The following is a 27,935-nucleotide window of genomic DNA, read 5'->3' on the forward strand; positions in this document are numbered from 1 at the left end:
TTTATGAGGCAAATCTGCTCATGTGTGACTTGCTAATGTGTCCTGTTTAGGTGCCTAAGTGATTAGAAATATTTTTTAAGGTTTCTGATTTGCAATTCTAAAGAAAAAAGACATATTTTTTAAGTGTGGCAATTGAAGTAATTCTTTCAAAGTATTATAAAACTACATACTGCTAACATGTAGTACAAATATTTTATAGGAGATTCTTTTAAAAATATTACTTAAAAAGATAGCTAAGCTCTTGTTTTTTCTAAAATCTTAGAAGGAAACATGAAAGGTGAATTTAACATGATAGTCAAAGGAATCAAGTGATATAAATTCCTTTTCTGTTTTCTTCTAAATCTGTTTTATTTAAAGCTTCCTCCCTATAATAAGTTAGAATTTTAAAAAGTAGAATGCTAGCATTAAACAAAAGCGAAATATTTCTAACCTCATTTGCTAAGAGTAAGGGAGTGAGGTTATGTATTCCTATTCATTCCTTACATCAAAATGTAAAAACACAGTTACTAAAAAAAGAAACTCATAAATTAATCTCTCCATGTTCTCAGATAAAACCTGGCCACCGTTGACATGCAGTTTGTATTAGTTTCCTTCCTTTTCTTTCTCAATGACTTCTTCCACATAACCCACCAGCCCAGTACAAAACTATATAGGAAAGAGTCTATTGCAAAAGAACAGCTTTATCCAGGTAAAAATGTTACTAATTTAGGTGTCAAGCTTATTATTAAATTTTTACTATTAAAAAAAAATTACTAAAAAAATTGACCTATTTCTCTATATTTTTCAAGACACCTCTTTTTTTGTTTTAACAGAATACCCTCAATCATTGAGCAAAGACATACATACACACACATTATATGTGTATATATGTGTTATGTTTATATGTGTCTGTATATATACATGTATATACATATATGTATATAACATATACATATATGTTTATATGTGAGTATGAGTGGATATATATGTATCCACTCATACTCATATGTAGTATATAGATATACTATATAGATAGATATCGTGTGTGTGTGTGTGTGTGTGTGTGTGTGTGTGTGTATCTCCTAGTTTCAGATTTTAAACACCTTTCTTAGGTGACTGAGAACCGCCCAATGTCTGAGGGGACTATTTTTCTGGGGACTATAGTCAAGCAGGAACACAATATTGTTTTGAGAATTAACACACAAAAAACAAGCTGGGAAAATGGCTTCTTAACAAGGAATTCACAGTACCCTGCAGCTATAGAAGAGGTAGCTATCCAGAGATTGCAAAATAGGGAAGAGTAAGTGTATCAACTTGATAAAAAGTACTTGGTTCTCTTTATCTTGTTGGTTCTTAAGAGTCATCTCAAAGAATTTCTTTCTTTTGGTTAAAAAGAGAACCCTAAAACAAGGAAAGAAAAAGAATAGAGTAAGAGAAATAACCATTCACAGTATCGTTCTTATTAGCGTTTCAATCTGAATTAGCTAATAAGAAATGTATGAGATGTGGTGGCAACTGTTGAAGATGACACTACACTGCTTTTCCAAATCTTTCAAAGAAAAAAAAGTAATTTCTTACAAGACCACCACTTCTCAACAGGATGTCTGTGTGTGCGTGTGTGTATAAAAAACAGAATTACATATTCCATAAAAAATTCATTAAAAACAGAGGTATCTTTTTTGTTAGCAAATATAATAAGTTAATAAACATTCATCTTCAAGATTTTAGCATTCTTGAAATTCTGAACATGACTCTATATACTGCAATTTATTAAAATTTGTATCTGTTATTTACTGAGCTAGATACTGTGGAACTCCTAAATTGAAACAAATTATAGTTCTCAGAAGCTCATTGGCCAATATATTTATTGAGTGAACACACTTGCAAGGGCTAGACAGACAGCTTTTTCGCCTCTATAAGTCTTTGAATTCAATTTGGCGATGGAGGTGAGCAAAGACAAAGAGGCAAATGATTTATCCACAGTGTATGAAAAATAAAAATGGACTATCAGACTTCCGCTTTTGTGCTTGTATTTACTTTTGCCCTATCAAAAAAAATTATGTCAAAAAATAATTTTGGAAAGGAGATCAAAACTTCTAAAATATATTCAAGCACAATCAACCAGCTAAAAGAAAATGCCAACAAGCATTTGCTCACAGAAGACTACCCTCCCCAAAAAATTACTTCAATTTTAAATTGTTTTTTTCTCACTCAATTATTTTTAAATCTTTTTTCTTGTAAATGTCTCTCATAATTATGAAACTAAGAGGTGGAAAATATGTCATGCTTGAGGTTTTGTTCTTTTTCCTATGTAGATAATTTTAGTCAAAATCTCCACTGCCTTAATTATCTAGATACTATATTCTCCATAAGCTGAAAAGAAGTCACCAATTCAACTTACTTTCAATTAGTTTGGTTCTACTAATTATACAAATGGAATTTTGTTTTTTTTCTGGGTTGGTGACTCCATGTCTGTTTCACAACCATGAACATCATTGGAACCATTACAAATAAAGAGTTAAATCATTTTATAATAGATTTACCAAGTAATACTTATGAGAAAAAAACTAGTAATATAGAAGTAACCTCATTTCTTTGGAAAAGTGGTTTGAAAGTGCATTAAGTTTTAATCAATGGTGACTTTTAGGTCCATAATTGAGGTAGTTGTTAATATAATCAATTTTAATAATCACTTTCATATGTGTGAAAGGCACACCAGCAAAACAGCACTATTTCAAGCCAAATTTTCACTAAATTCTAGGAAAATTGTTACATGGAAAGAGGAATAACCAATAGGGTTTCCTGTAGTTTACTTAAGTAAACAAAATGACTAAAAAAAGTAAAAATCTATCTAAAATTGTGTTATGGAAAGGTAAAACTGAAATGGTTTTCTAGTCAGAGGTGGGCAAGTTGGTGGCAAAGGCACACAACAAAATTGGCATTTCATTTCATTGTGACAACAGTCTTTTTGACAGCATATTAGTTTAACATTGAACATCCCACCAAAACAGTTATCCATTTCCAAGTGCATAATAATTCATTGTTGCCCTTCACTGTACATTAAATGTCACCCATCACTGTGACAAGAATACAAAAGCTGTTGCATGCTAGACAGGAGCCTACATCAAAGCTGTTTATGCAAGCACTTTGGACATGATTTTCTACACTCAGTTAAACCATCAAAAACACTGTGTTTAGAACATCTTTACCTCTGAGTACCAAGAGAAATACAGAAAATTTTTATAAGTAGAACTTTCAGTAAGGCAATAGCCTTGTCATCTTGTGACCGCAGACCACATTACTGTGAAAATGTATGTCAAGACAGTCCTGATGGTCACTGTATTAATAAACCCTTGAGCAAATTTTAGGGAGACCATCTCCTACTCTCTAATCCAATAATACAATAGATGATATTCTATATTCTAAAAAATCATGCAAAGTCATTCAACCCCACAACGTACAAGAAACTCCTATATTCTTTTTAACTCAGAAAAACTAATGTTATGTACTTAACACATTGAATATTCTTTGATTTGTTATCTTTGCTAAGAAAGCCAGGTTAGTCAATATCACTTGCCTTCTTTTCCTCTTTTTCCTATATTTGATCATATTCACTTATTTATTTAAGTAACCTGAGAAATTTCTCTGTAATAATATTCTTACTAAAAAAAAAAAAACTTATATAGTATTACTTTTCTTCTCTAGTTTATTTGTATTTAATTTTAAAATGTCAATCTCAAAATAAAATATGCAATATTATTATAAGCTTAGTGAATTATTACTAAGGTTCCATCAATCCTGTTGGAGGGTAATGTGGATAGCATTGTGCTCTTCTTTTAAGTTTGGTCCTCAGTTATTTACCTCTATACCAAGCTACTAAGAACCCTAGACCAAGATTTACATGCTGAATTTCAAAATAGCTCTGTTAAAAGGAAAAAACAAAAACAAAAAAACAAAAAACAAAAAAACCCAAGAAACTCCAACATTATGGACATTTAAATTGACTCATTTTATAAATAGCATCTACTGCATCAATATTATCTGTTGTTTAATAAGGGAAATATTTGAAGCAAGGTGAAAAATACGTCTCCTTCTGAGTATAAAGGGTGGATGTCCTAACCAGACTCTTTATATGACTAACTGGTATCTCTATACTAATACACTTAGGTCAAAAGAAAATATAATATAAAGAGAGAGGGAAAAGGTTTAGGGACAAGTATGATTAAGTGCAAGATTGTCATGTACAAGATTTCTTCCTACTTCTCTGTCAGCCAAGAGCTATGGTTAGGATATCCAGGATAAGGCCATTCCATGTCTAGAATGCCAAACCTCAGGCTCATCCTTACTGTCAAATAATAGTTTTCCACTAATTCAGATAAGCATGCTGATTATGTCATTATGCTATAAACATATTCTATTAAATAATTCTATTTAATAGAATTATTAAATAATAATATTTATTATTTATTAATAATATTAATAAACGCAAGTGTTTGCAAGAGACCATAGGTTATAAAAGCATACCAAGACAAATAAGACCACATATCTCTTAATACTGGTTAAAAAAAAAAAAAACTTAAAACATGTTAAGTATTTGTTAGATAAATCTTTTTCTTATATAATAAGGGTGAAGGGAAATTTTTATTTTTTTTAATTTTTTTGAAGATTCCTTTTATTTATTTGACAGAGAGAGACAGTGACAGAGGGAACATAAGCAGGGGGAGTGGGTGAGGGTGAAGTAGGCTTCCCATTGAGTAAGGAGCCCAAGGTGGGGCTCTATCCCAGGACCCTGGTATCATGATCTGAGCCAAAGGCAGAGGCTTAATGACTGAGCCACCCAAACGGCATCACAATAATAATCTACTTTTAAATTTAAGTTTAGAAAAAATAAATTCCAACAATTATGATCAGTACTTTATTATAAAATTTTGTTGTTGGCATGGTATTTAGTACTTTGTGATTTTCAGTGAGAAGGAAACATATATCTGAGAATTTTTTAAATTTAATTTGTCTTTCTTTTTTTCCATGATCATTATGGAGATAAAGACAAAAAATATAAAGATAAATAAAATGTCATATTTATTTTGATATCAGTAATAATGTTATTAAGTTCATCAGTGATCTCTACACGACATAAGATACAGTATTCATGCATATGTTAAAAATCAAAATACTATGGGGTGCCTGGGTGGCTCAGTGGGTTAAACCGCTGCCTTCGGCTCAGGTCATGATCTCAGGGTCCTGGGATCGAGTCCTGCATCGGGCTCTCTGCTCAGCGGGGAGCCTCCTTCCCTCTCTCTCTCTCTGCCTGCCTCTCCATCTACTTGTGATTTCTCTCTGTCAAATAAATACATAAAATCTTTAAAAAAAATCAAAATACTACATTTATTATGAATTGATAACAAATATCATAATACCATTTAAATTAGGAAGATAATTAAGTTCTGCAACTGAAACATGGCCATTTTGTCTGCATTTGCACATCATGAACTGCTTTCATGGTAACAAGAGTTCAATACACACCGGAGTGGATTTTTCTTATCGCAGTGAAGAAGATTAAAATTTTATAAGTTAATTTGGCTTTGGTGTTTCAGTTTAGAAGTTAAATAAATTCTATTCAAAAGTTTTCTTAAAAAAAAAGAAATTTTCTTTTAATCTGAGTTTTTAGTGTGTTGTTTTCAATTTAGTAATATTTATACAAGATTATTTTAATATTGAGAATTGAACAAAATAGTTCTGAGACAATCTGCAAATAATCTATTTTCATATTATGCATATTTACCAAGATACCTAATATTATTTATTACTTAATATAGGCTATCCAACATTGTTTATTATTTAATAGAATATATGTTCTTTCATCCATAAATGAATATATTATACTTAATTTTTGAAATTGTATGAGACTGTTCTCACATTGTTGAATAAGATGTTGAAATAGAATCACTTTCAAATTCATTCATTAATAACTATTAATAAAATATAACAGGAGTATTCCAGAATTTAATGACACTAAAAAATGGCACACAAGCTAATGTTATGTTCTCAAAAATGGCATGGGCTTATCCATTCTGAGTAAAATTAGTACCGGTTACAATAATTACACAGGTGTTATATTGTTATTTTGTTGGATGGTTTATCAAACTGAGAGTTAAAGAAATATTTTGAAAATTAGATGAGTGCATAACCAATCCACATGCCTCTATTTGCAAATGTACTTTTCAGCTGGAAAAGAATTCAGATGTTTCAGTATTTGGTATTGAATGTAATCTCAGAAGATTTGGGCTCAGGAAATTAGTAATATCTGAAATTCCTAATACGAATTTGAGGTAACTCAATAGTCTCTATCTAAGGTCCCCTGGAAACTACAGTAGACTTAACTCAGCTTGATTGATGCCTACACAATTGCCTCAGAATGGTCTCAGGACATTTACCTCTCGGTTCTGATTTTGTCCTTCTTGGGAACTTTCGTTAATTTGATTAAGAAGGAGCAGGTGTACCTGCAGAGAGCAAGAAAGGCTTTCTCTGTACTTTGGAGTATTTATTTTTCTGTCTGCCTGTGGGCAGGCTGTAGAGTTCTCCAGCCACTGAATTATTTACACTGTAATCCTTGAACTTGTTTCTGTGAAGACATATAAAACAGGACGGGTTGTATTGGTCACTATAAAAATATATGTAACTGATGCTCAAAATGAAAAGGTTGTTTTGTCTTCACAAGACATGGAAAAAACTGGAGCTAAAAATTTATGAACTTCATACTTCAAATTCTCTTTTTGGGGAGAACTTTAAACTTCAAATCAAAATTATAACATGATTTACCATACAGCTACAAATGTTATATGTACACATGGTTCCAATATAAATTTTACCCCAATGCAAATTATAATTGTCTGAAAGACTCATGTGTTAATATTAAACCAGTTAGGTAGAAAATTATAAATTTTTATGGCATTTATATGTACATATCAAAAAATCTGTGTATAACTATAAAAAAGTACATATATCAAAATACTATGCTACTTCTAGAAGTGATTTCATTCCTTTTTTAATTGAATGAACTAAGTGTTTTTTTACTGCTAGGAACAAATACATGACTGCATTGAGAAAAGAGTAAGTTCAAGAAAGGATAAACATCCTTAGTAATAAATTTTTCAGAAGAACGTATATAATTGAAAAAAATAACCCTCATACTTAATATTCAATTTTGATGATAGAGCCAAAAATATCTGTAGTTATACATTAAATTTATTTTGTGAAAAAAATGAGAAATTTTATGTGGAAAATAATTGTAGTCTTTTTATAGTTAAAATGCTTATTTTTAATTAGTCATGGTTCATTAAAAAAATCCTCCTTTTAAATTTCACCACTTTGGTTTTTTTCTTACGACTGATTTATTAGTTCAAACTAATAAAATACATTATTTTGTTCTCTGGCACAAGAGAAGTCTTCAAAATGAGGAAATACTTTTTATGTCCTAATGATTTGGACTGCTTTTAGCTTCTGATTAAAAAGAGTAAACTCTACCAAACTTATAGCTTACTGACACAACCAGCATGCTTTCTGCCAAAAAGGCAGCATAGAATATTTTCACAAGTTATGGGATTCTTCAGAGTTCATTATTCTTCAGCACCCCAAGGGAAATAAAGAAAAAGAAAAGTAAAATTATTGTGACTTTTGACAATTATTAGTTAGAAAAAGGAGGTAACAATTGCCAAAAAAATCACAAAAGTGAGCATGTTACCTGGCTATGACAAAGAGCACACAACTGACACCCAAGTAAGCCAGCAGAATATACATCCAGATATCAGGGGAGAGAGGATTCAGGAAGGAGAAGACGCCTGGGTTTGTACCATTGGGTTTGCGGTACAAAATACTTATTCCAAGTGTCATAAAGGGCTTGGAAAAGTCGATGACCTTCTCTCGAACGTAGGTAATAGCCAGTGGGGCAACTGCAAGGTCAGCTTTCTGTATAGAGAAACAGAAGAAAGGAGGGGGAAATTGGTTCTAAGTGTCAAGAAAGAAGTCAGTATCCAAATCAAACAAAACAAACACTTCACATTTGAGAATTGTCTAAAAAGTATTACATTAACATTTAAAGCATTCTTGACTCTGAATGGAAGCATCTGTTTTTTCTGCTACTCATTTCTATGTCCTTCTAGATTAGCAAACCAACACTTACTGCACATAATAAAGAGAAAAACTGTACAGAAAAAACGGAAGAAACTATTGTACCTTCAGTACCTGAATTGTTATGCTATGGGATCGTCTCATAATTATTTTTAAACTAAACTCAAAAAAAAAACACAGTATCGGTTATGACTTCCTAAATACCTTGGTCAGATTCTAAATAGTAGTAATAATAATATCTACTTCAAATTATTTAACTGATAATCAAGAATCATGTTTTCCTGGTTATAGGTACAGTTAAAAGATTTTAGTCTTTGAATAATTAACATTTTGAAAATCATCTTTTAATGTGATTGTGTTTACGGCCCCTGAGTTTTGTTTTTATCCCTCTAATTTGTTTTATATTATTTAATGAAAATCCTTGCAGCCTTGCCTAAATCACATCAGGAAATGAGTTTTTCAATTTTCACGAAGTTGCTAATTTTCCACGGTAGCTTAAATATGTTAAATTGCTAGTGCTCTTCACTCATCATGCTATAACCACCTGTCAGGATGAACTTCAGCTCTAATATATTGAAAGAAATAATTATAATATTTTAAAATAATAAAGTCACCTATTCCCATACATGACAGGAAGCTATATTTCTACATTCATTTTATTTTCATAAACTCACTGGGCTTTCAGAAAATAAGTAAGAAGTGCTCCTTGTAGTGAGCTACAGAGAGATGTATGAAATAATGAAATTGGGCCTCCACAGTTTCCTTACCTCAAGGATTGTTAGAGAACTTAAAGAGACTTCTCTAAGAAGATACCTTCATTGACAATATTATTCCGGGTATGTGTTTGTGGGCATCTGTGTGCTGGGTGTGCTGTGTGTGGGGAAGAGGGAGCAGTCAGATGCTTGAATAGAGTATCTTTGAGTAGCAATGGAGAGAGAAAAACATGTCTCTAAAATCTAGGAGGGGAGAAAACAGGGTCTTAAGGGCTCTGGAGAAGGGATCATCATATTTCAAATTCATAAATCAAAGAAAACAACAAGTTAGCAATAATAATAGCTAATGTTCTTTAAGCATCGGCTATGCAACAGGCACTGTGCTAAGAACTTTACATGAATTGTCACATTTAATCCTTACATAATCCCACTATTATTCCCATTTTCAGATAAGGAAACTGAATCCATGAGAAGTCAAAAACTTGTTCATGGTCAAAGAGCTAACTGAGCATTGGAACTAAAACATAAACCCCAAGCTTTTGGAACCTCTGCCCAAAACTAATCATGATATGCACCTCAGATGCCAGAAATGGAATCATGGAGACATTCCTTCATTCATTTATCAAGGAGTTTATAGAGATGAAAAAGGGAATACATAGAAGCAAGGAGCATGATCACTAGATTACAATTAATGAGAATTTAGAAGGTGAGGTGAAGAGTTTAGGCTGATGGAATATTTTCCACAGGAAGAGAGCATTTCCTCTAAGACAGAAGGGAAGGACATACAGATGGTTTGAAAAAGTAAACAAGTTTGTTAGAGAAATAAAGCAGGGAAATAAAGTAATCATTTAAGAAACAAAGATTCTAGTAAAAAATAGACATGAAATGGTGGTTTGCTCGTGTTTAAGGGGTTGATTATACAGCCCAGTGTACCTATGTGCCACTTTGCTTTGTAACCTCTCTCATCCTAGGCACAAAAAAAGAATTTCAGGGACACCTGGGTGGCTCAGTTGGTTAAGCCACTGCCTTTGGCTCGGGTCATGATCCCAGGATCCTGGGATCGAGTCCCGAATTGGGCTACTTGCTCGGCGGGGAGCCTGCTTCTCTCACTGCCTCTGCCTGCCTCTCTGCCTGCTTGTGTGTACTCTCTCTCTCTATCTCTGGCAAATGAATAAAATCTTCAAAAAAAAAAAAAAAAAGAATTTCACCACATGTCAGGCATATAAGTGTATATACTTTAAACAGCTAAAATATTTTTAAATTCATGATAGGTACCAACAGAATTTAGGAAAACAATTAAAATAACATATGCTAAGACAAAACTACTACACTGTTCCAAAAACGTTGTTCAATAGGCATATATTAATATGACTGGCTAGACATACACCAAAGTTCATTTTGTGTTATTTTTTAAAGATTTTATTTATTTATTTGACAGAGTGAGAGAGAATACAAGCAGGGGGAGCAGTAGAAGAAGAGGCCGATTCGGGATTTGATCCTAGGACCCTGGGATCATGACCTGAGCCAAAGGCAGACTCTTAACTGACTGAGCCACCCTGGCACCCCAACATACACCAAATTTTAAATATTTTTATTTATTTATTTATTTAGAGAGAGAGAGCACACACTCGTGCATGAACAGGGCAGAGAGGAGGGGAAGAGAGGGAGAGGAAGAGAATCTCAAGCAGACTCTGTGCTGAGCGCAGACACCAACATCGGGCTCCATCTCAGGACCCTGAGGTCACGACCTGAGCCAAAACCAAGAGCCAGGCACTCAACCAACTGGGCTACCCTGGTGCCCTGACATACACCAAATTTTAAAATTTACTTAGCATTGCCTAAAATACAATTTCTATTCCAAATACAAAATGGAAAAAAGACAAAACATTACACAGTAAAATATTTTCAATGATAAAAATTCAAAAAATTCAATGATAAAAACTCAAAAATTCAAAAAAAATTGAAACCTAAGTTACAGACAGTTTTAGACATTTACTTAAAAGAAAATAAGCACATCAACAGACTGTGGTACATCCATATGACAGAATATTATCCAGCAATAAAATGAAATTAACTATCAAGGTGCGAAAAGACCTGGAAGAACTTTAAATGCATACTGCTAAGTGAAAGATGCCAGTCTGAAAATGTTCCAGTCATATGCTGTGCTTCCAATTATATGACATTTTGGAAAAGGCAGAATTACACAGCCAATGAAAAGATCTGTGGTTGCCCAAAGGACTCGGGGAGCAGAGTGACAAATAGGTGGAATGAGAACATGTTTACGACAAGGAAACTATTCTGTAAGAAATAATAATGGTGGGTACGTGACACCGTGCATTTATCAAAAACCATAAAACTGTACAACACAAAGAGTGAACCCTGATGTAAACTCTGGACTTTAGCTAATGTCTCAATACTGGTTCAACGTTAACAAATGTACTACACTGATGGAAGCCGTTAATAATAAGGGGAAGTGTGGAGGTGGGTAGAACGGGAGAAGGTATAGAAACTCTACTTTCTGTTAAAATTTTTCTATACACCTAAAACTGCTCCAAAAATATCTATTTTTTTTAAATAACAGGTTGTTTTAACCATATCCTCAATTAGTGCTATTTAATGTTATGTTGATTAAATTAATTAGAACTTAGTTGTTACTACTAATAGTAAAAATACAAAACTTATCAAACATCAATTGTCAAAAAAAACAGTCTCTAATTACACACCAAATATATTTCTTAAATTCATTTAAACAATCAGACCTCTGGATTATCTCGTAGCAGTAAAGAACATTATTGATACATAATAGCATTGTCAATGAATACAATCTAACTCCATTACAAGTTTATTAATAATATAATAGTTTTGAAATATAATCAAAATGATGTATTGAAAATGTTTAAAATGACAGATGTGCTATTTTCCCATCAACTGCCATGTTATTAAAGACTAAGCCATTGGAGAAAAGAGCCTGATGGTAAATTGCATAATCCAAGAATTTTATCTCTGTCTGTAAAGGTTATGATTCCATGAACATAGATTTAGTAATTGGCATTTCATTTTGTTTTAAGACTTTAAGTTTTTATTTAAGTTCCAGTTAACATCCAGGGTAATATTCATTTCAGGTGTACAATATAGAGATTCAACAGTTCCATTCAACATCAGGTGCTAATCACAACAAGGGCACTCCTTCTCCCCACGGGTGTTTTATTTTAAAGAATAAAATAAAGATGAAAGTAATCAAGTAATCTTGCATTAGGAAAAGCCAATGGTCAAAATTGTTTGAAAAAATCTATTTCAGCCAAAGAAAAACATATCAGTTACCTGTTATGTGTCATACGAATAGCACAAAGGAAAGGAAGAGCTCAATTCTACCTGATCCAGTTGGTGAAGGCTTTACCAAATGATTACACTTGTGTTGTGTTATGAAGAAAGTGTCTGAGATGACAAAGGTCTGAACTGAGAAGGTGGCAACAGCAGGGGAAAAAAGTCTCATGAAAGTGGCTTAAATTAAATGTGTCCATTATGGGCCAAGACGATATTCTTTGCCCCTATCATTTCCATTAATCCTTACAACAGTTCCACCAAATTTCTAGTGTGATTTTCTCTTTACAGATGAAAAATTCAGAGTCATGAGAGTATAAGGAATGTATATTTCCAAAGATGACTTAATCATATTCATTTCTCACTTTTTTCCTGTGCAATCAAATTCATCATAACTATTTCTTCTGCTATATTGTTTCTGTATTTCCTTGACCAAAATGATCTTCCCAATCCTCTACTATACACATTCTATAGAACACACTCTGGTTCTTTTCCTCTTATGTAGCCCTCTTTGAACAATCCATACACATTAATTTCTCCTGAGTGAATTTTTATAGCACTTGTAAGCTTAACCATGTAATTTAATTGTAACTATATTTACATTGTGTTGTTTCTAATGTTTTCACATACAAGTCAACTAATATGAGAGACCTGAACATAAACATTCTAATTGTGTTGTCCCTGTTCCGGAGAGTGCAGGCACTTGGGAACCTGCAGCCGTGCCCTTCAATCAAAGCACATAGCTCTGAACTGAGAAAAGGGTGAAGAATCCCTCTCTGGAAATTTCACAAGGATGCCTGGGCTGCAGCTATCTTATTAATATATTTTTATTTAATATTCTATCATTCAATGTGAAACTCTTAAAAATTGTTTTATGATATTAATCAATCTAGGAGTGTCTGGGTGGCTCAGTCAGTTAAATATCTGCCTCTGTTTGACTCAGGTCATGTTCCTGGAGTTCCAGGATTGAGTTCCCAGTCAGGCTCCCTATTCAGCAGGAGTCTGCTTTCCCTCTGACTCTATCCCCTCTCATCCGCTCTCTCTCTCTCTCTCTCTCACTCTCAAATGAATAAATAAAATCTTTAAGAAAAATAATCAATCTAAAATCCCTAGGGCATTGGACAAAATCTGACACCAAGGAATTGTTTGGTAAATGTTTGCTAAGTACAGCTTCAACTTACTAAAATACAATTTAACTAAAATATTCAAAGAAAATCACTCAGAATTTCAAAGTAAACTTTTTTCCTGATCTCACTCTAGAAATAAAAAAGCCATAGCCAAACTATGGAAAGAACCTAGATGTCCATCAACAGATGAATGGATAAAGAAGAAGTGGTATATATACACAATGGAATACTATGCAGCCATCAAAAGAAATGAAATCTTGTCATTTGCGACAATATGGATGGAACTAGAGCGTATCATGCTTAGTGAAATAAGTCAAGTAGAGAAAGACAACTGTCATATGATCTCCCTGATATGAGGAAGTGGTGATGCAACATGGGGGCTTAAGTGGGTAGGAGAAGAATCAATGAAACAAGATGGGATTGGGAGGGAGACAAACCATAAGTGACTCTTAATCTCACAAAACAAACTGAGGGTTGCCGGGGGGAGGGGAGTTGGGAGAAGTGGGGTGTGTTATGGACATTGGGGAGGGTATGTGCTTTGGTAAGTGCTGTGAAGTGTGTAAACCTGGTGATTCACAGACCTGTACCCCTGGGGATAAAAATATATGTTTATAAAAAATAAAAAAATTTTAAAAAAAAATAAATAAATACAAATCAACTTAAAAAAAAATAATCTGAAGGGGTGCCTGGGTGACTCAGTTGGTTGAGCAGCTGCCTTCGGCACAGGTCATGATCCCAGGGTCCTGGGATTGAGCCCCACATCAGGTCCCTGCTCAGTGGAGTGCTCTGCCTCTGCCTGCTGCTCTGCCTACTTGTCCTCTCTATCAGTCTGTCAAAAAATAAAACCTTTAAAAAAAAAATCTGAAATCATTCATATCAATAAATTCCAAGTGGAATTTAGTATATCCATTATTCATGAGCAAAAAAACACTGAATGATGGAGTCTCTGACATTTTTTTGTTCTGCATTTTGGGGATATAGATTTCTTGATTTTAAAATAACTAATACCTTTTAAAAATATAATATAAATGAAAACACTTTATTCTAAGGCAATCACCCAAATGTGAAAAATATTCTATTATATTCTATAATCTTTATAGTTATACATTAAAACATACATAAAAAAAGGAAAAATCCACAATACTACTCAAACTTAATGTTACTGTATATTTATCAATCAAATAAGAATCTCTTGAAAAGACAGAGAGAGAATGAATGGCTTCTTTGAAACAAATTTATATTAAAAGTTTCAAAATAGGGCGCCTGGGTGGCTCAGTGGGTTAAGCCTCTACCTTCTGCTCAGATCATGATCTCAGGGTCCTAGGATTGCACACCACATCGGGGCTCTCTGCTCAGCAGGGAGCCTGCTTCCCCATCTCTCTCTGCCTGCCTTTCTGCCTACTTGTGATCTCTCTCCCTCTGTCAAATAAATAAATAAAATATTTTTTTAAAAAGTTTAAAAATAGAAAATACAAGCAACTCAAAATAGTATTTAAAATCTCATGTTATTTCTTGAACCTAGAAAACATTTACACAATTTCTTATTATTGACTGAAGGTATTATTTCACCTGTATATTTTCTGCTAAACCTTTTTTCATTTCCCAGTTTACATGGTATGGGATCACAACCAGTGGACTAAGAAAAAACTACTATCACTAAGATGAATGACTGTGAACTATAGGGAATCTTTCTAATGGAATTGTGAACTTACAATTCTGCTCTGTGAACTGTCTTCAGGGGATAAAGGATTAAGCACACTGAATTATCAGGGTCTGTTTTAAAATAATAGGTAAGTTATAACAACTGTAAATAATCTATGATATAAAATGTTTTAGTATGATCAGTAATCAATAATCATATAATCAAATCAGTAATCAATCGGTAATAAAATCTTTTTTAAAAAGTATTTATATTGATATAATAGCTAGTAATTATTGGTGTTGCATTGTATATCTTTACAATTTAGTCTCTAGCAAAAAAAAAATTTGCAACATCTTCTTTGGGCCCCATGACTAATAAAATTTCCTGAGTCTATATTGTTATTTTTTTTAAGATTTCATTTATTTATTTGACAAAGAGAGACACAGCAAGAAAGGGAACACAAGCAGGGGGAGTGGGAGAGAGAGAAGAAGGCTTCCCGCTGAGCAGGAAGCCCGATGTGGGGCTTGATCCCAGGGCCCTGGGACTATAACCTGAGCCAAAGGCAGATGCCCAACGACTGAGCCACCCAGGTGCCCCAAGTCTCTACTATTTAATAATTAAGTTTTGTGAAGGTTTAACTATACTGGTTTATTTAATATCTGAAAAATTTTGAGGTATGAAGGAACTTAAATCCTGCCATCTATCTTGAGTCATTCATTCACGAATTTATTAAACAATTCACTAAATTATTCAACAATATTTATCTTGGGTGACAGTTCTATGGGTGTTGCTGTTCCAATGTTCATAGCACTGGCAGAGCCAGACAAAGTGAACCAGAAGACAGACACGAAGCATGAAAAAAATTAGAGGATGTAATTTCAGGAAGTAAAGAATGTTAAGGAGTGAAGGTAAAGCCTGATAAGAGAATCAGAGTGTGACTAAGAAGAAAGGCAGGCACTCTTTTTTATCAAATGGAGAGAGGAACCTGACATTTGAAACGTCAAGGTCCTGACATTTGAGTCCAGATTACAGTCAAGTCAGAGATAAAGCCCTGGCAGGGTCCGAGCAGAGTTCCCCTGGTGGAGGAGATTGTGAGCCAGGAAAGCTCTGGGGTGGGAAGCAAGCGAGCTAGAGAGCAACAAACAGTGTCTCTCACTCTCCTGACCTCCTCCCCCATTAATCATTCTGTTGACCCTCTCCAGAAAATCCCACTGATTATAGAAACATTGTATGAAAAGACACTCCAACCATAAACAAAAGATGTCAGATTTAAGAGAAAATTTGTGTCACTGCACTTCTAATGGCATTCTCCGTGTGTTTCTTCCACTAAAATAAAATACCATTTTGATTTATTCTCTTATCTTTATTCTATAAATGTGATCTCTACAAATTATTGTGTTCAGATTCAACTGCAAGAAAACTACTTGTGCCTTAGAATTTGTTAACATACCTACCTACTTACCAATTAAAAGTTTAATCAAAACACTGATTCCATGATGTTGTAACTCAGCAACATATAATAATAACAAAAGAAAAAGAAGATTATATTGGCAAAATATTTCTGAACCTGTGACATGACCTTGTTCTTACAATACCTATGTGATCTCCTGCCTGTACAAAAATCTGCTGTTGATTAATAAGAACAAATTCTTGCCTTTCTGTAAGTATCACTGGGAAACAGCAATTTCTTTCTTGAGTATTTGATTTTCCAAATAATTCAGGTATAATAACTGAACTTAGAACACTTCCTTATGTTTGTTAACAAAAATTGAGGTCATTCTCATATTTGCTCATGAGATTTTAGCAATATATCATCACCATGTATTTAAGGATGCTTGGGTAACTCCGGTAAATTTGAATACAAAGGTTAAGCAAAAAAGAAAGAACAACAACAAACAAAAAACAACCTGCAAAGTAACAAACAAAAGCCTTTCCAATAGTAGGTACTTGCAGTTCCAATAGTGTTTGATAGTAGGAAACTGGATGCAAATAATAATAAAAAGTTCTAAGAAAAAGGTTGGAATATTCTATTATTTTATCCAAACTACCCTTCCTTCCTTCTTTCCTTTCTTTCCCTTTCTGTTTTTTCTTTCTTTTAAAATTAGAGAGAATGAGTTTGTTTTTTGTTTTTTGGTTTTTTTTTTTTTAAGAGCATGTACAATAAAATTAAGTGTTAAATAGCAGGATTTCATAGAAGGATCAAATAAAAGAATTTAGGGTAGAGATCGTAAGCAAAGACATTTTTCTACTGAATGGAAGTGGACCACCAATTCCAGGCTGCAAGAGCCTTAAATATACCCCTAATACTTAACCCTGGAATGTCAATACCTAGAATTATTTTTAGGAAATAATTTTAAATTCAGAAACAGGATAATATACAAAGGTATTCCTCCAAGATCACCTGTAATCTGGAACTGTAAATAGTCTACATGACTCAAAAAGGATATGCTTAAAATATCAGGGCATAACAATAAAGAATTACTATCCATTGTTAAATAGAATTTTATGATGTCTCCAACAAAAGAGAATGGACACTGATAATGTCAATGAATATAAAAACTTACAATATTAAACATGAATTCATCTAAATAAATACATAATAAGAGGAGGAATCTACAAATTAAATGGGTCTTGAGATATATCAACCAACCACAAAGAGAATTTTTAGATCCCAATTTAAACAAGTAATTTGTAATGAGTGAGTAAATAAATACTATGAAGCAATCAGAATCAGAAAAGTGTAAATAAATACTGTTGGTTGAGTACTTGGTGTCATTAGGAATCGTATTTTTTTTCCCCCTGTGGGATAATGACAATGTGGCCATTTAAAAAATATATTTTTTAGTCCCTTTTTAGTGATATATGCTATTTATATATGAACATATGAAAAAATATGACATGATAGGAAGTTTAAGAATTGCTACAAAATATCACAGGTGGCAAGAAAATTGGTGATTTGAGATAAAATGAGATTAGTGAAAAGCTTTCTAAGACTCGAGGGTTGGTGATATGTACCTTGCCTCCCACTTTAATTTTCTATTTGCTCATGTTTGAAAAGTTCGATAATATAATCAACCTTTTAAAAGTATAAAATCAATAATGGAAAGAAATTGAGCAAACTCAATTTAGTAGTGTAGTAGATAGTAGATAGTAGTGTCTATCAACAGTTGTAGAATTATGGTCTTACATTTTTTCTAAATTTTATTATTTTTGTATAAGGAAATATCTGTTATATAAAATATATCACTAATCAAATAAAACACAATTACAATAAAGTAAACCCATAAAATTTTTTTAGCCATTATGTTTAAGAATATAAAGATCGAGATACACGTGCAAAGAGCTTATTTGACCTAAACTTACAGATTAACTTCAGTAAAAATACAACTATTCTCTGAAAATATACTATTAAATCATGAAATAGGGAAATAAATTATTGTTTTACTTTAATTTAATTTCTGAAATTAAAGATGATTTATTTGCATTTTGAGGATAAGGAAAAATAAGCTCCCCTACTTTTTTTTTTTTTTTTACGATTTTATTTATTTATTTGACAGAGAGAGACAGCAAAAGAGGGAACACAAACAGTGGGAGGGGGAGAAGCAGGCTCTCTGCTGAGTAGGGAGCCTGATGCAGGGCTCAATCCCAGGACCCTGAGATCATAACCTGAGCCAAACATAGATGCTTAGAGTCACCCAGTTGCCCCAAACCCCCCTTTCAAAAATATTTTAGTCTGAATGATTCAAATGGAACCTCTGATATCAAATATTAAATAACATGTTGGAGAAAATTCTACCATATTTCAAGACTACTAATTTTTGTATTTTTCATACATTCATGTAGTTTTTCCATGTAGGATTAAGAGGGATCAATAATCAATCAGATTATCTTTCTGTAGATGTAAAAAAAAAAAAAAAAAAGTAGAACAAAGAGTAAATTATAAAGTAACAAATACCCATGATTTTAGAAGGTAATTACTATTCCTTCACGGGTTTAAAAATTTCACATAAATATATGCCATAGTAAAGTAAAATCAGCTTTTATTTTCTCAGCTGTGAAATAATATGACAGGATCTATCAATCAGTATTTACTGGTAGACTAGACAAAATGGGGATGCAAAAACAGTTGGGCGTGATCCCTCCCAGAGCTTATATAGAAGTCCTTGAAGCAAAAAATATTGAAAGGAACTATAAGAATGCAATGAATTATATAAGGAAGAGAGCAATGGAGTGGCTAAAAGAAGATTCACGGGATATTTGAGACTTACACTGTGAATGAGAAAAACCAATATAGCAGTTAATAGGCTTAGATTCTGAATCCATTAGCAATCCAAACTTTCTAATCAAGAGCCACAGCTTGTTTCCATAGTTGGTGGCCCAAAAGAGGAGTATATTTAATCTGCCAGTCTAGCTTTCCAAAGGGAAGACTAAAACCCAAGCCACTGGCAACAGCTCAAATCATAGCTAGAGTTATAACTAATGGCCTTGATTGAGCTCTGCCCACCAATAAGAATGATCCTGTCCAGTTTTGGTTTGGTATAGCTAGCACTGATGCTGGATAGCCATAGGAGCCAGTGAACACCATCATGTTTCAACTTGTCAGGGAACCAAGCCCAGGCATTTAGAAGAACCTCTATGAATCAAGGTTCCTATTAAGTCAGCAGCTGTTTATTTCATGCTGTGGGTTGGGGATAAAATCACCATGAAGAGGTAGTTAACTTTTTCATGCAAAGTCCAGATGTCACAGCTGCCTAGCTGGTTGAGTTCTTGAATATACTATATCATTTCGATAAGAGAAACTTTTGAGATCTTGCCCACCTTATTAGTTATAAAGTCAAAGTTGTCCTACCTCAAAATAGGCTCATGAGGCCATGGAATCACAAGATTTCTGTGGATCAGTCATTTGGAGTAGCAGCAAACTAATAGCTGCTTTTTAAAAGGGGTTGACATGGTAACTATGTCTAAAAAGTGATTATTAGTACAGAATCTGAAGGAGAACTACAGGTACAGGATAACAAAAGGCACATCATCACAGAAGGGTCCTTAGAGCCATGGGTCCCAAAAGTACTAGAACTTTTCTACCTGGAACTGTTTATGATTAGGAGGATCTTCTCTGAGCAAATTCCAGCAAATCCTCAGTTATCATCTTTTTAAATATACTTCCTTCCATTTTCTTCTGGAACTCCTACTAGAGACATGATGGAATTTTTCACCCAATCCTCCTCCATGCTTCTTAGCTCTACTTTTTTTTTTTTTTCAGCATAACAGTATTCATTATTTTTGCACCACACCTCGTGCTCCATGCAATCCATGCCCTCTATAATACCCACCACCTGGTACCCCGACCTCCCACCCCCCCGCCCCTTCAAACCCCTCAGATTGTTTTTCAGAGTCCATAGTCTCTCATGGTTCACCTCCCCTTCCAATTTCCCCCAACTCCCTTCTCCTCTCTATCTCCCCATGTCCTCCATGCTATTTGTTATGCTCCACAAATAAGTGAAACCATATGATAATTGACTCTCTCTGCTTGACTTATTTTCTCGTCTTTTTGTGCTGTGTGCTGATTAATCAGTATATTTTTTTCCATTTAACTTCCTCTTTAATATATCTTATCTATTGATGTTTCTTTCTCTTTTTTTAGAGAATAAAATAAATCACATCTCTGCATTTGAAAAAAAAAAAATCTTATTTTGATTGTTATAATCTTAAACAACTTAGTTATCCCCAACTGATTCAGTAAATAAACATCCGTAACTCGACCTTACTTGAAGCTTCTTGACAATACTTGACCATAGAAAGCCCTTAAATTGTACTACTTACTAACACAAAATGGTACCAAATTTGGAAAACCTACACATAAAACAATGAATTAAAAATTTTGTCCTATTAAAAAAAGAGATGGGAATTGCATTAAATATGTAGATTGCTTTGGGTAAAATAGACATTTTAACAATATTTGTTCTTTGTGAGCAGGGAATATCTTTCCATTTCTTTGTGTCCTCTTAAATTTCTTTCATCAGTGCTTTATAGTTATCAGAGTACAGGTTTTTCACCTTTTTGGTTAACTTTATTTGTAAATATCTTATTCTTTTTGGTACAATTGTAAATGGGATTGATTCCTTAATTTATTTTCTACTCCTTCCTTATTGGTTTATAGAAATGCAAGGGATTCCTGTATGATGATTTTGTATCCTGTGACTTAACTAAATTTTACTAAATCATTTCTAGCAATTTTTTGAGGTTTCTTTTTAATACCTTTTCATGATACTTTAGATTTTTTCATTATTTCATTATTTTTCAAACTTCTGTATTTCACTACTTTTACTACATAATTTTCTTTTTTTACAAATATTTTATAGAATTTTAAACAATATTTTGCCTTTAGTTCTTATTTTAAAGTCTTTATCAGATATAGGATACTTGGATGGCTCAGTCAGTGACACATGCATTCTTGATCTCAGGGTTGTGGGTTCAGGCCTCATGTTGGGTTTAAGATTACTTAAAAAAAATAAAAATTTTTAAAAACAAATAAATAAAAAATTAAGTCTCAAATAGTTCTACAAAATGTGTTTCATTAGGATAAATTCATGTTCAATTGTATTTTTCCATACATGCTTTTCTTATTTTTCTCAACCTCTCTCTCCCTCTCTCTCTCATATATTCTTATAGGTACCTTTCTAGGGGTTTTGTTATTCCCCAGTCTTCCAATCCATAGCTATGTTTTATATGGATGACTTCAGGTTCACATCTCCTGATGATATTGGTGGTATTTTCAATCTAATTCCTAAACAACTAGGTAGCTTGAGAGAGTTCCTAGTTACCTGGCTGAAACTGTGCCCTTACATTTGCCTAGGTCCACAAATCTCAAATAAACCAAAGCCTCAGACACCAGTATTTTCATGCTGCTTTCTCAAGTGAGGAAACCACATTCGAGGCCCTAATGTCAAGCAATAAGCCTGTCTTCAGACTTGGATTTTACACGGAGCATTTTTATTTATTTATTTTTTTAAAAGATTTTATTAATTTATTTAACAGAGAGAGATCACAAGTAGACAGAGAGGCAGGCAGAGAGAGAGAGGGAAGCAGGCTCCCTGCTGAGCAGAGAGCCCGATGCGGGACTCGATCCCAGGACCCTGAGATCATGACCTGAGCCGAAGGCAGCAGCTTAACCCACCCAGGCGCCCTACACGGAGCATTTTTAATCCATGGATAATTCTAGACCAACATGCCCTGCTTTGGAATCAGAAGCCCTGAGTCCCATAGCTTTAGTCTGGCTTACTCTGCTTACTTTGCATGGATTTTTTTTTTTTTTTAATGGATATTAATCAAAGAGGGGTCTGTCAAAGCTTGATGTTATTACACCAACCAGACAAGAAATAAAGTACTTTTTCTAAGTTTATCATAATATACACTCTTTCTAGCAGTGCTTAAAATTTAGTCAGAAGAGGTAAAAATAGCAAATAGAACTAGAAAGCTGTTACCTAAGAGAAGCAATTGGAAAAATGAAGAGAATGTTCTAAGGGCACCTGGGTGGCTCAGTCTGGTAAACACTGGACTCTTGGTTTCCTCAGGTTATGATTTATGGGTCATGAGATCTCGGCCTGCCTCAGGCTCCGTGTTCAGTAAGAAGTCTGAAGATTCTGTCCCCCTGTACTACCTCTCTCTCTCTCGCCCTCCCTCTCTTTGTCTAAAATAAAGAAAGAAATAAATCTAAAAAGAAAAAAAAAGATAGAGGATGTTATGGAAGCCAGTAGAAAAGAGTGCTTCAAGAACAGAGTAGTAAGCTGAAAAAAAGAGCTTCTTACAGATCACATAAGATAAAGCCTAACAATTATCCACTGTATTTAACAACTTGTAGACATTACTAAGAACAGTTTTTTGATGACATGTTACTTCAAAGATTAACATGGGTAAGATGTGAGGCAACGAGTCAGTAACACAGTAGGTAAAGGTAGTAAATTCAGAGGATAAAATAAAACACTGAGTGGTGGTAGAAAGGGATTTTTTTTTAATTGAGAAATCATAATCTTTTAAAAATACAAACACAAATAAATCAGAAGAGAAAGGCTCAGATATATAGAGAAAGAAATTCCTGAATAGGCAAGCTGGAATGGAAAAGAAAGGTGAAGAGAGTATCTTCAGGCAGGAGAAGAACAATTTCTCCATGAAATGAAGAAGAGAGGACAGGTGTTAATGAAGCAGTGCTTGTCAGTTTGATGATGGAGGTTGAGGTAAAACATTCTCATCTAGTAATTTTTACTTCCTGTAGAAGCAGGACACCATGTTTTCTGCTCCAAGTTAAAGAGGGACTGTTAAACTGAAGAACTAGAAAGAAACATTTTAAAACAATTGTTGCACAATAGAAGAGTGTGGTGACCAGAACTTATAGCAGTTGTGGCAGTGTTGACAACTTATTTGGGATTACTGACAGTGAGTTTACACTGGGGTCCATTCGTCACAATTGATTGATTTTCTCCAAATGAGTTTATTCTTCTAAATTAGGCACAGTGAAGAAGATGATGACATTAATACAGAAACAACTCTTGAGAAGATAAATGCTTAACAACAGAGAAAAAATAAATTTGATACCAGAAAAGAATGGTTGTAAGACTAAATCATAGAATCTATGGTGGATATGGAGAAATGTGAGGAGAGAAGAGAATTAATATATGGAAATAAACAGATAATCAATTCTCAGGTCCAGTAGAGTCAAAAACAAATGTAGTGGAGTCAAATGAATTTGTAAGCAAAAAGGAAAAGAACTGAATTTCTGAGTTTCTGATCTCAGAGTTAGTGTATGTTGGATCATGATAATGATTATGATGTAATAATAAGCATCTCTAAGTGTTATGTGGCTGAGAGACCCCTAAAAATGAATAACTCAAGAAACTGAGAGCCCATGGTGATGGATGAGTCTTCTGTAAGGACAATGAATTTATCTAGGATCATTAAGTCAACCTTCTTAAAGAGCAAGACTATGATCCAGTGGCTAAAGTCAACATTGGAAGAGTAACTGTGATGTAGAAGTGACTAGAGAACAACATAAACAGAGAAAGAATATCCAGAGACATGAACCACAAAGAAGCATTTTTTTTTCCCCCAGGAGCTTAGAGAATTCATGAACTAAGAACAGCAGTGGGCAGTATAGTAGTAGGGCTATTCAACTACATTCCAGACTGTCTTTTTCTGAGCACATGGTTGGCTGCACCCTTCCTCTCCTTTGAAGTTGAGCACAGTCATATGATGTATTTTGGGCAATAGAATATAAGCAGACATGGTATGCTTTCCTTTCTGGGAAGAAACTTCTAAAAGTAAAAGTCCAGGTCACCATGTTCCCCTCTCTTTCCCCAGGGTGATAATCAGCAGTGCTCCAGTGGGGCATCTCCATCAGCCTGGTTTTTTGAGTGAGAAAACATGGAGCAGAGACCTCAAGAAAAACATCTGTAGGTATAAATTACTAAAATATTTGAACCTAGTTCATGTTGCATAATCCATGCAGCTAAGAAGATATTATCCAGGCTCCTGAAGTAAGTGGAAGTGAAAGAGATAGAGTAGCCATCATGGATTGAGAGGGAGAGCAATTTTTGTAGTAGAGAGGCCAATGAGAAAGAATAAAAAATAATCAAAGGAGAGATTCGAAATGAAAGGAGATCATCAATGATGGAGGGAGGAGGGATCCAGAAGGTGTAATGAATGGTTTGTAAGAAAGGGAAAGAGTGGCAACTTGGATCAGAGCAAAGACAACAGGATTTAACACATTTTGGAATTAGATACAAGTAGAATTACATGGACTGAATAGTCTTAAAATTTTTACATTGCCCAATAATAATAAGGTATAAGATACAATTTGTTTAGATGAACTAAAATCTCATTTTCATGTTTAAAATACACTACTGAAGATACAAATTGCAATTTCATGGCTTTCCACTAAATTCTCAAACACATGGCTATTTTGTGAGAGTGGGTTCTGGTGTCAACCTTCTACTTTTTCTTCTCTTTGGTCTCCTATACAAGTAGGCTAAGAAGGAAAAAAGAATGTCTTTTAGATGGTCCCATCCCTATATTCTAAAGTAAGTGCAGACTTTTCCTTATTTGTTTATTCTCTTGATAATTTCAATGAGAAGTAGGGTGAGTGGAAGAGGAAGTGAGATGTCTGAGTTTGGGCTTTCATTCATTTCAGATATATTGCTGCTATTTCTATTGGGAAAAAAATACTAATGAGAACTAATATTTATTGAATGTTTATAATATACTTCATATTTTTCTAGAACTTCATGTGTTTTATGTTATATAATCTTCAGCATGAAGTGCATGCTTTTGTCGGTGCTCTTTATAGTTATCAAAAATGAGACTCAGGAACTTATAAGGTGCCCAAAATCACACTTCTGATTAAGAATGGAGGAGGATTTACAAATTTGGTTGAACTCCAAAGTTAGCCTACTGGTTATAATTATAAAGCTTTATTAATATCAAAATATACCAGTGGCCTGATTATCTTTCAACATAGAATAAAAATATATTAAGGAATAATGAATTAAAAGTAAATTTCAGTGAGAATAGCAAATAAATCTGTGATCAAGTCTTCACTAAATTATCCAAGTTTATACTGACATTTAAGCAAGAAGCCCTGTCCTTGACATGACAAATCTCAGCTCTTTCAAGCAATACCTGTTTTTTACTCAGTTTTATTCTTTTAAAACTTCTTTAGTATACACATACACATCTGTATATGGTTTATATGCATTCATAGATATATTAATACAGTATGTGCATACATATGTGTGTATATACACACACACATACACACACACACACCATGAGTATATATAAACATGTATAAACATGTATTTGGGTGTGTACTTGTAATATTCTATCAATTGCTTTAAAAAATTGTGAAAGCCAAGTTTATTTACCTTTTAAGTGTACCATGATTTATACAGAGGCAATAAGAGAGTGTTAGCAGAACTCTGGTATTATTTATATGCATATTACATATTCTATTTTAATTAAAAAATTCAACCTCACCTGTTATGACAAACCATAACATAAATAATTTATGTAAAGAGATGTATGGTAATGAATCCATCTATGAGGGCATAGAAGTAACATCCTTTCCTTAGGGTTTTGGAATGACCTACAAATACTGACTGGCAGCAAGATTCATCATAATTCAAAAAATTCTTTACACAATGACAGACTGAATTGAAAACAGAAGGACACTGGTTGTTTTGTTACTATGGCTATTCCTGGCAGTTATCCAGGGATTACAACAGCACAACCTTACAAACAGCATAGAAATGGACTGTTTAACAAAGGGTCTCAGCAGGGTAATGAGCGGTGCACATTAATTCTCACTGTGCATTGATGAGCTCTCTTTGAACTTTGCCAAGGTTTAGACAATGGTGACAGGGCTCTGGCACTGGTAGAAGATTTAGGCCTTGAAGAGTGCTTCAGGGGTGAGGTTTTTTGTTTGTTTGTTTGTTTTTGTTTTTGTAGGAAACGGCATTTTAATCATTTAGACTAGTTATTGGTTTTAATTAGATCTAGAGTTTTAAAAAGGCTTGTGAAATATCAGAAAAAAAATCTTTGCTGTGACTGTCCTCTAAAGATAAGGATCTAGAAGTGATCTTAGATTAACCTTTAAGAATTATACATTTAAATTTCAAGGCAGGATAAGCCTCTGCAAACTCTTTAATGGTATCATGAATAGGAAAAATGTATAGGATGGAGCATGGGAAATTCTTGATATTTCTCTTACTCTACAAAAATGAATTTTAAAAATCTTTCAGTCTAATATTATTATACATAATTAGCTGATTTGCCTACACATTTTCTTAAATTTTGACTTCTCAAAAACTGACTTCAGATTTCACATGTGTTTCAAATGATGTTTTTATTTGTAATGTTGATCCCAAGGTGAAAGATCATTACCTCATATTTTTAAACACGAATTTGCCTTTTTAAGCTAGACAAATTGAACATAATAAAATATTTGTGTGTGTGTGCATATATGTGTGCTTGTTCACACACATGCATATTCCTGCAATTGGTTCAACACAGATGTTGACTAATACCTGTTCTGAACCACTGAATAATACCTTAGGAGAAAGTGATTAGAAAGCATTTACACTAATCTCAATGCAGTGCCTTCTTCTGTGGCCTTGACTGGTTCTTATAAAAGAACAGTTCGCCTGAGCATATTTTTCTGATATACAAGTTTGTTCATGTTAGGTCAGCCTCTCAAGGTCTACTCAGTGTCACCTTCCCACAGAGCTTTTCACACGCCTCCAATCTACCTATATCCTCCCCTTGCTTGAGATTTACTCTCTGTCCCTCATGTGCGCATCATAATACTTCCATCGATCTGTTAGGGTGATTCTATATTCATATCTAGTTTCTGTACTGTATTAAATACACGGAAGGAGGAGTCCAAGTCTAAGTGGTCTTTATGTCATTGTCAGGGACTTGCTCAGAACAATGCACGAAGTAGTCCTTTCAATAAATGAATGAAATAAATGTATTTTGGGCTTCTTGTTTAATTATTTATATTATGATATTAACCATACTGCTCCTTTTTATTCCTATGTTTTCATTTAATAAATTTTTAATTTTCATGTCCTCCGAGCACTTAAGGGTTGGGGCCGGGTAAATGTCATTTCCCTGAAAATGAAATTGACAATACCAAAATCCAATATATAATGTGAAGAACTAAGTATTTGTAGAAACATCCCACCAGACACATTTCCAGAAAGATTAAATGACTAGAAAAACACTTTTAATTCATAACAACTCAAAAGAAGAAGATATAAATCCAGAGATTTTGAGCTGACATTTGCCCTGAGGGCATCTGAATTCCTGTAATCCTCACAGGCTTGAGTTTGACATGTGATGGACCAAAAGCCCAAAAGAGGAGGTAAAACCTGGGTCTCAGGCAAAATGAATGATCAGATTCGAAACTTCATTATATAAATCCAAAACATCCTAGCACACCCATACTCACTGGTCAACAAGAATAAAGGACACCCC

At 33.7% G+C, this 27,935-nt stretch overlaps 1 protein-coding gene across 5 annotated transcripts in view; it reads right to left on the reverse strand.

Annotated features, from left to right (window-relative positions):
• GRIK2 (glutamate ionotropic receptor kainate type subunit 2) overlaps positions 1 to 27,935 on the reverse strand; it is a 653,190-nt gene that overhangs the window by 159,432 nt on the left and 465,823 nt on the right. For all 5 annotated transcript variants that reach the window (XM_032338955.1, XM_032338957.1, XM_032338958.1 and 2 more), the window contains one exon: positions 7,721 to 7,944. In XM_032338955.1, coding sequence (XP_032194846.1) covers positions 7,721 to 7,944 — 224 coding nt within the window. The remainder of the gene's footprint in view (positions 1 to 7,720; positions 7,945 to 27,935) is intronic.

Source organism: Mustela erminea, chromosome 4 (genome assembly GCF_009829155.1).
Source record: "Mustela erminea isolate mMusErm1 chromosome 4, mMusErm1.Pri, whole genome shotgun sequence".
NCBI lineage: Eukaryota > Metazoa > Chordata > Mammalia > Carnivora > Mustelidae > Mustela > Mustela erminea.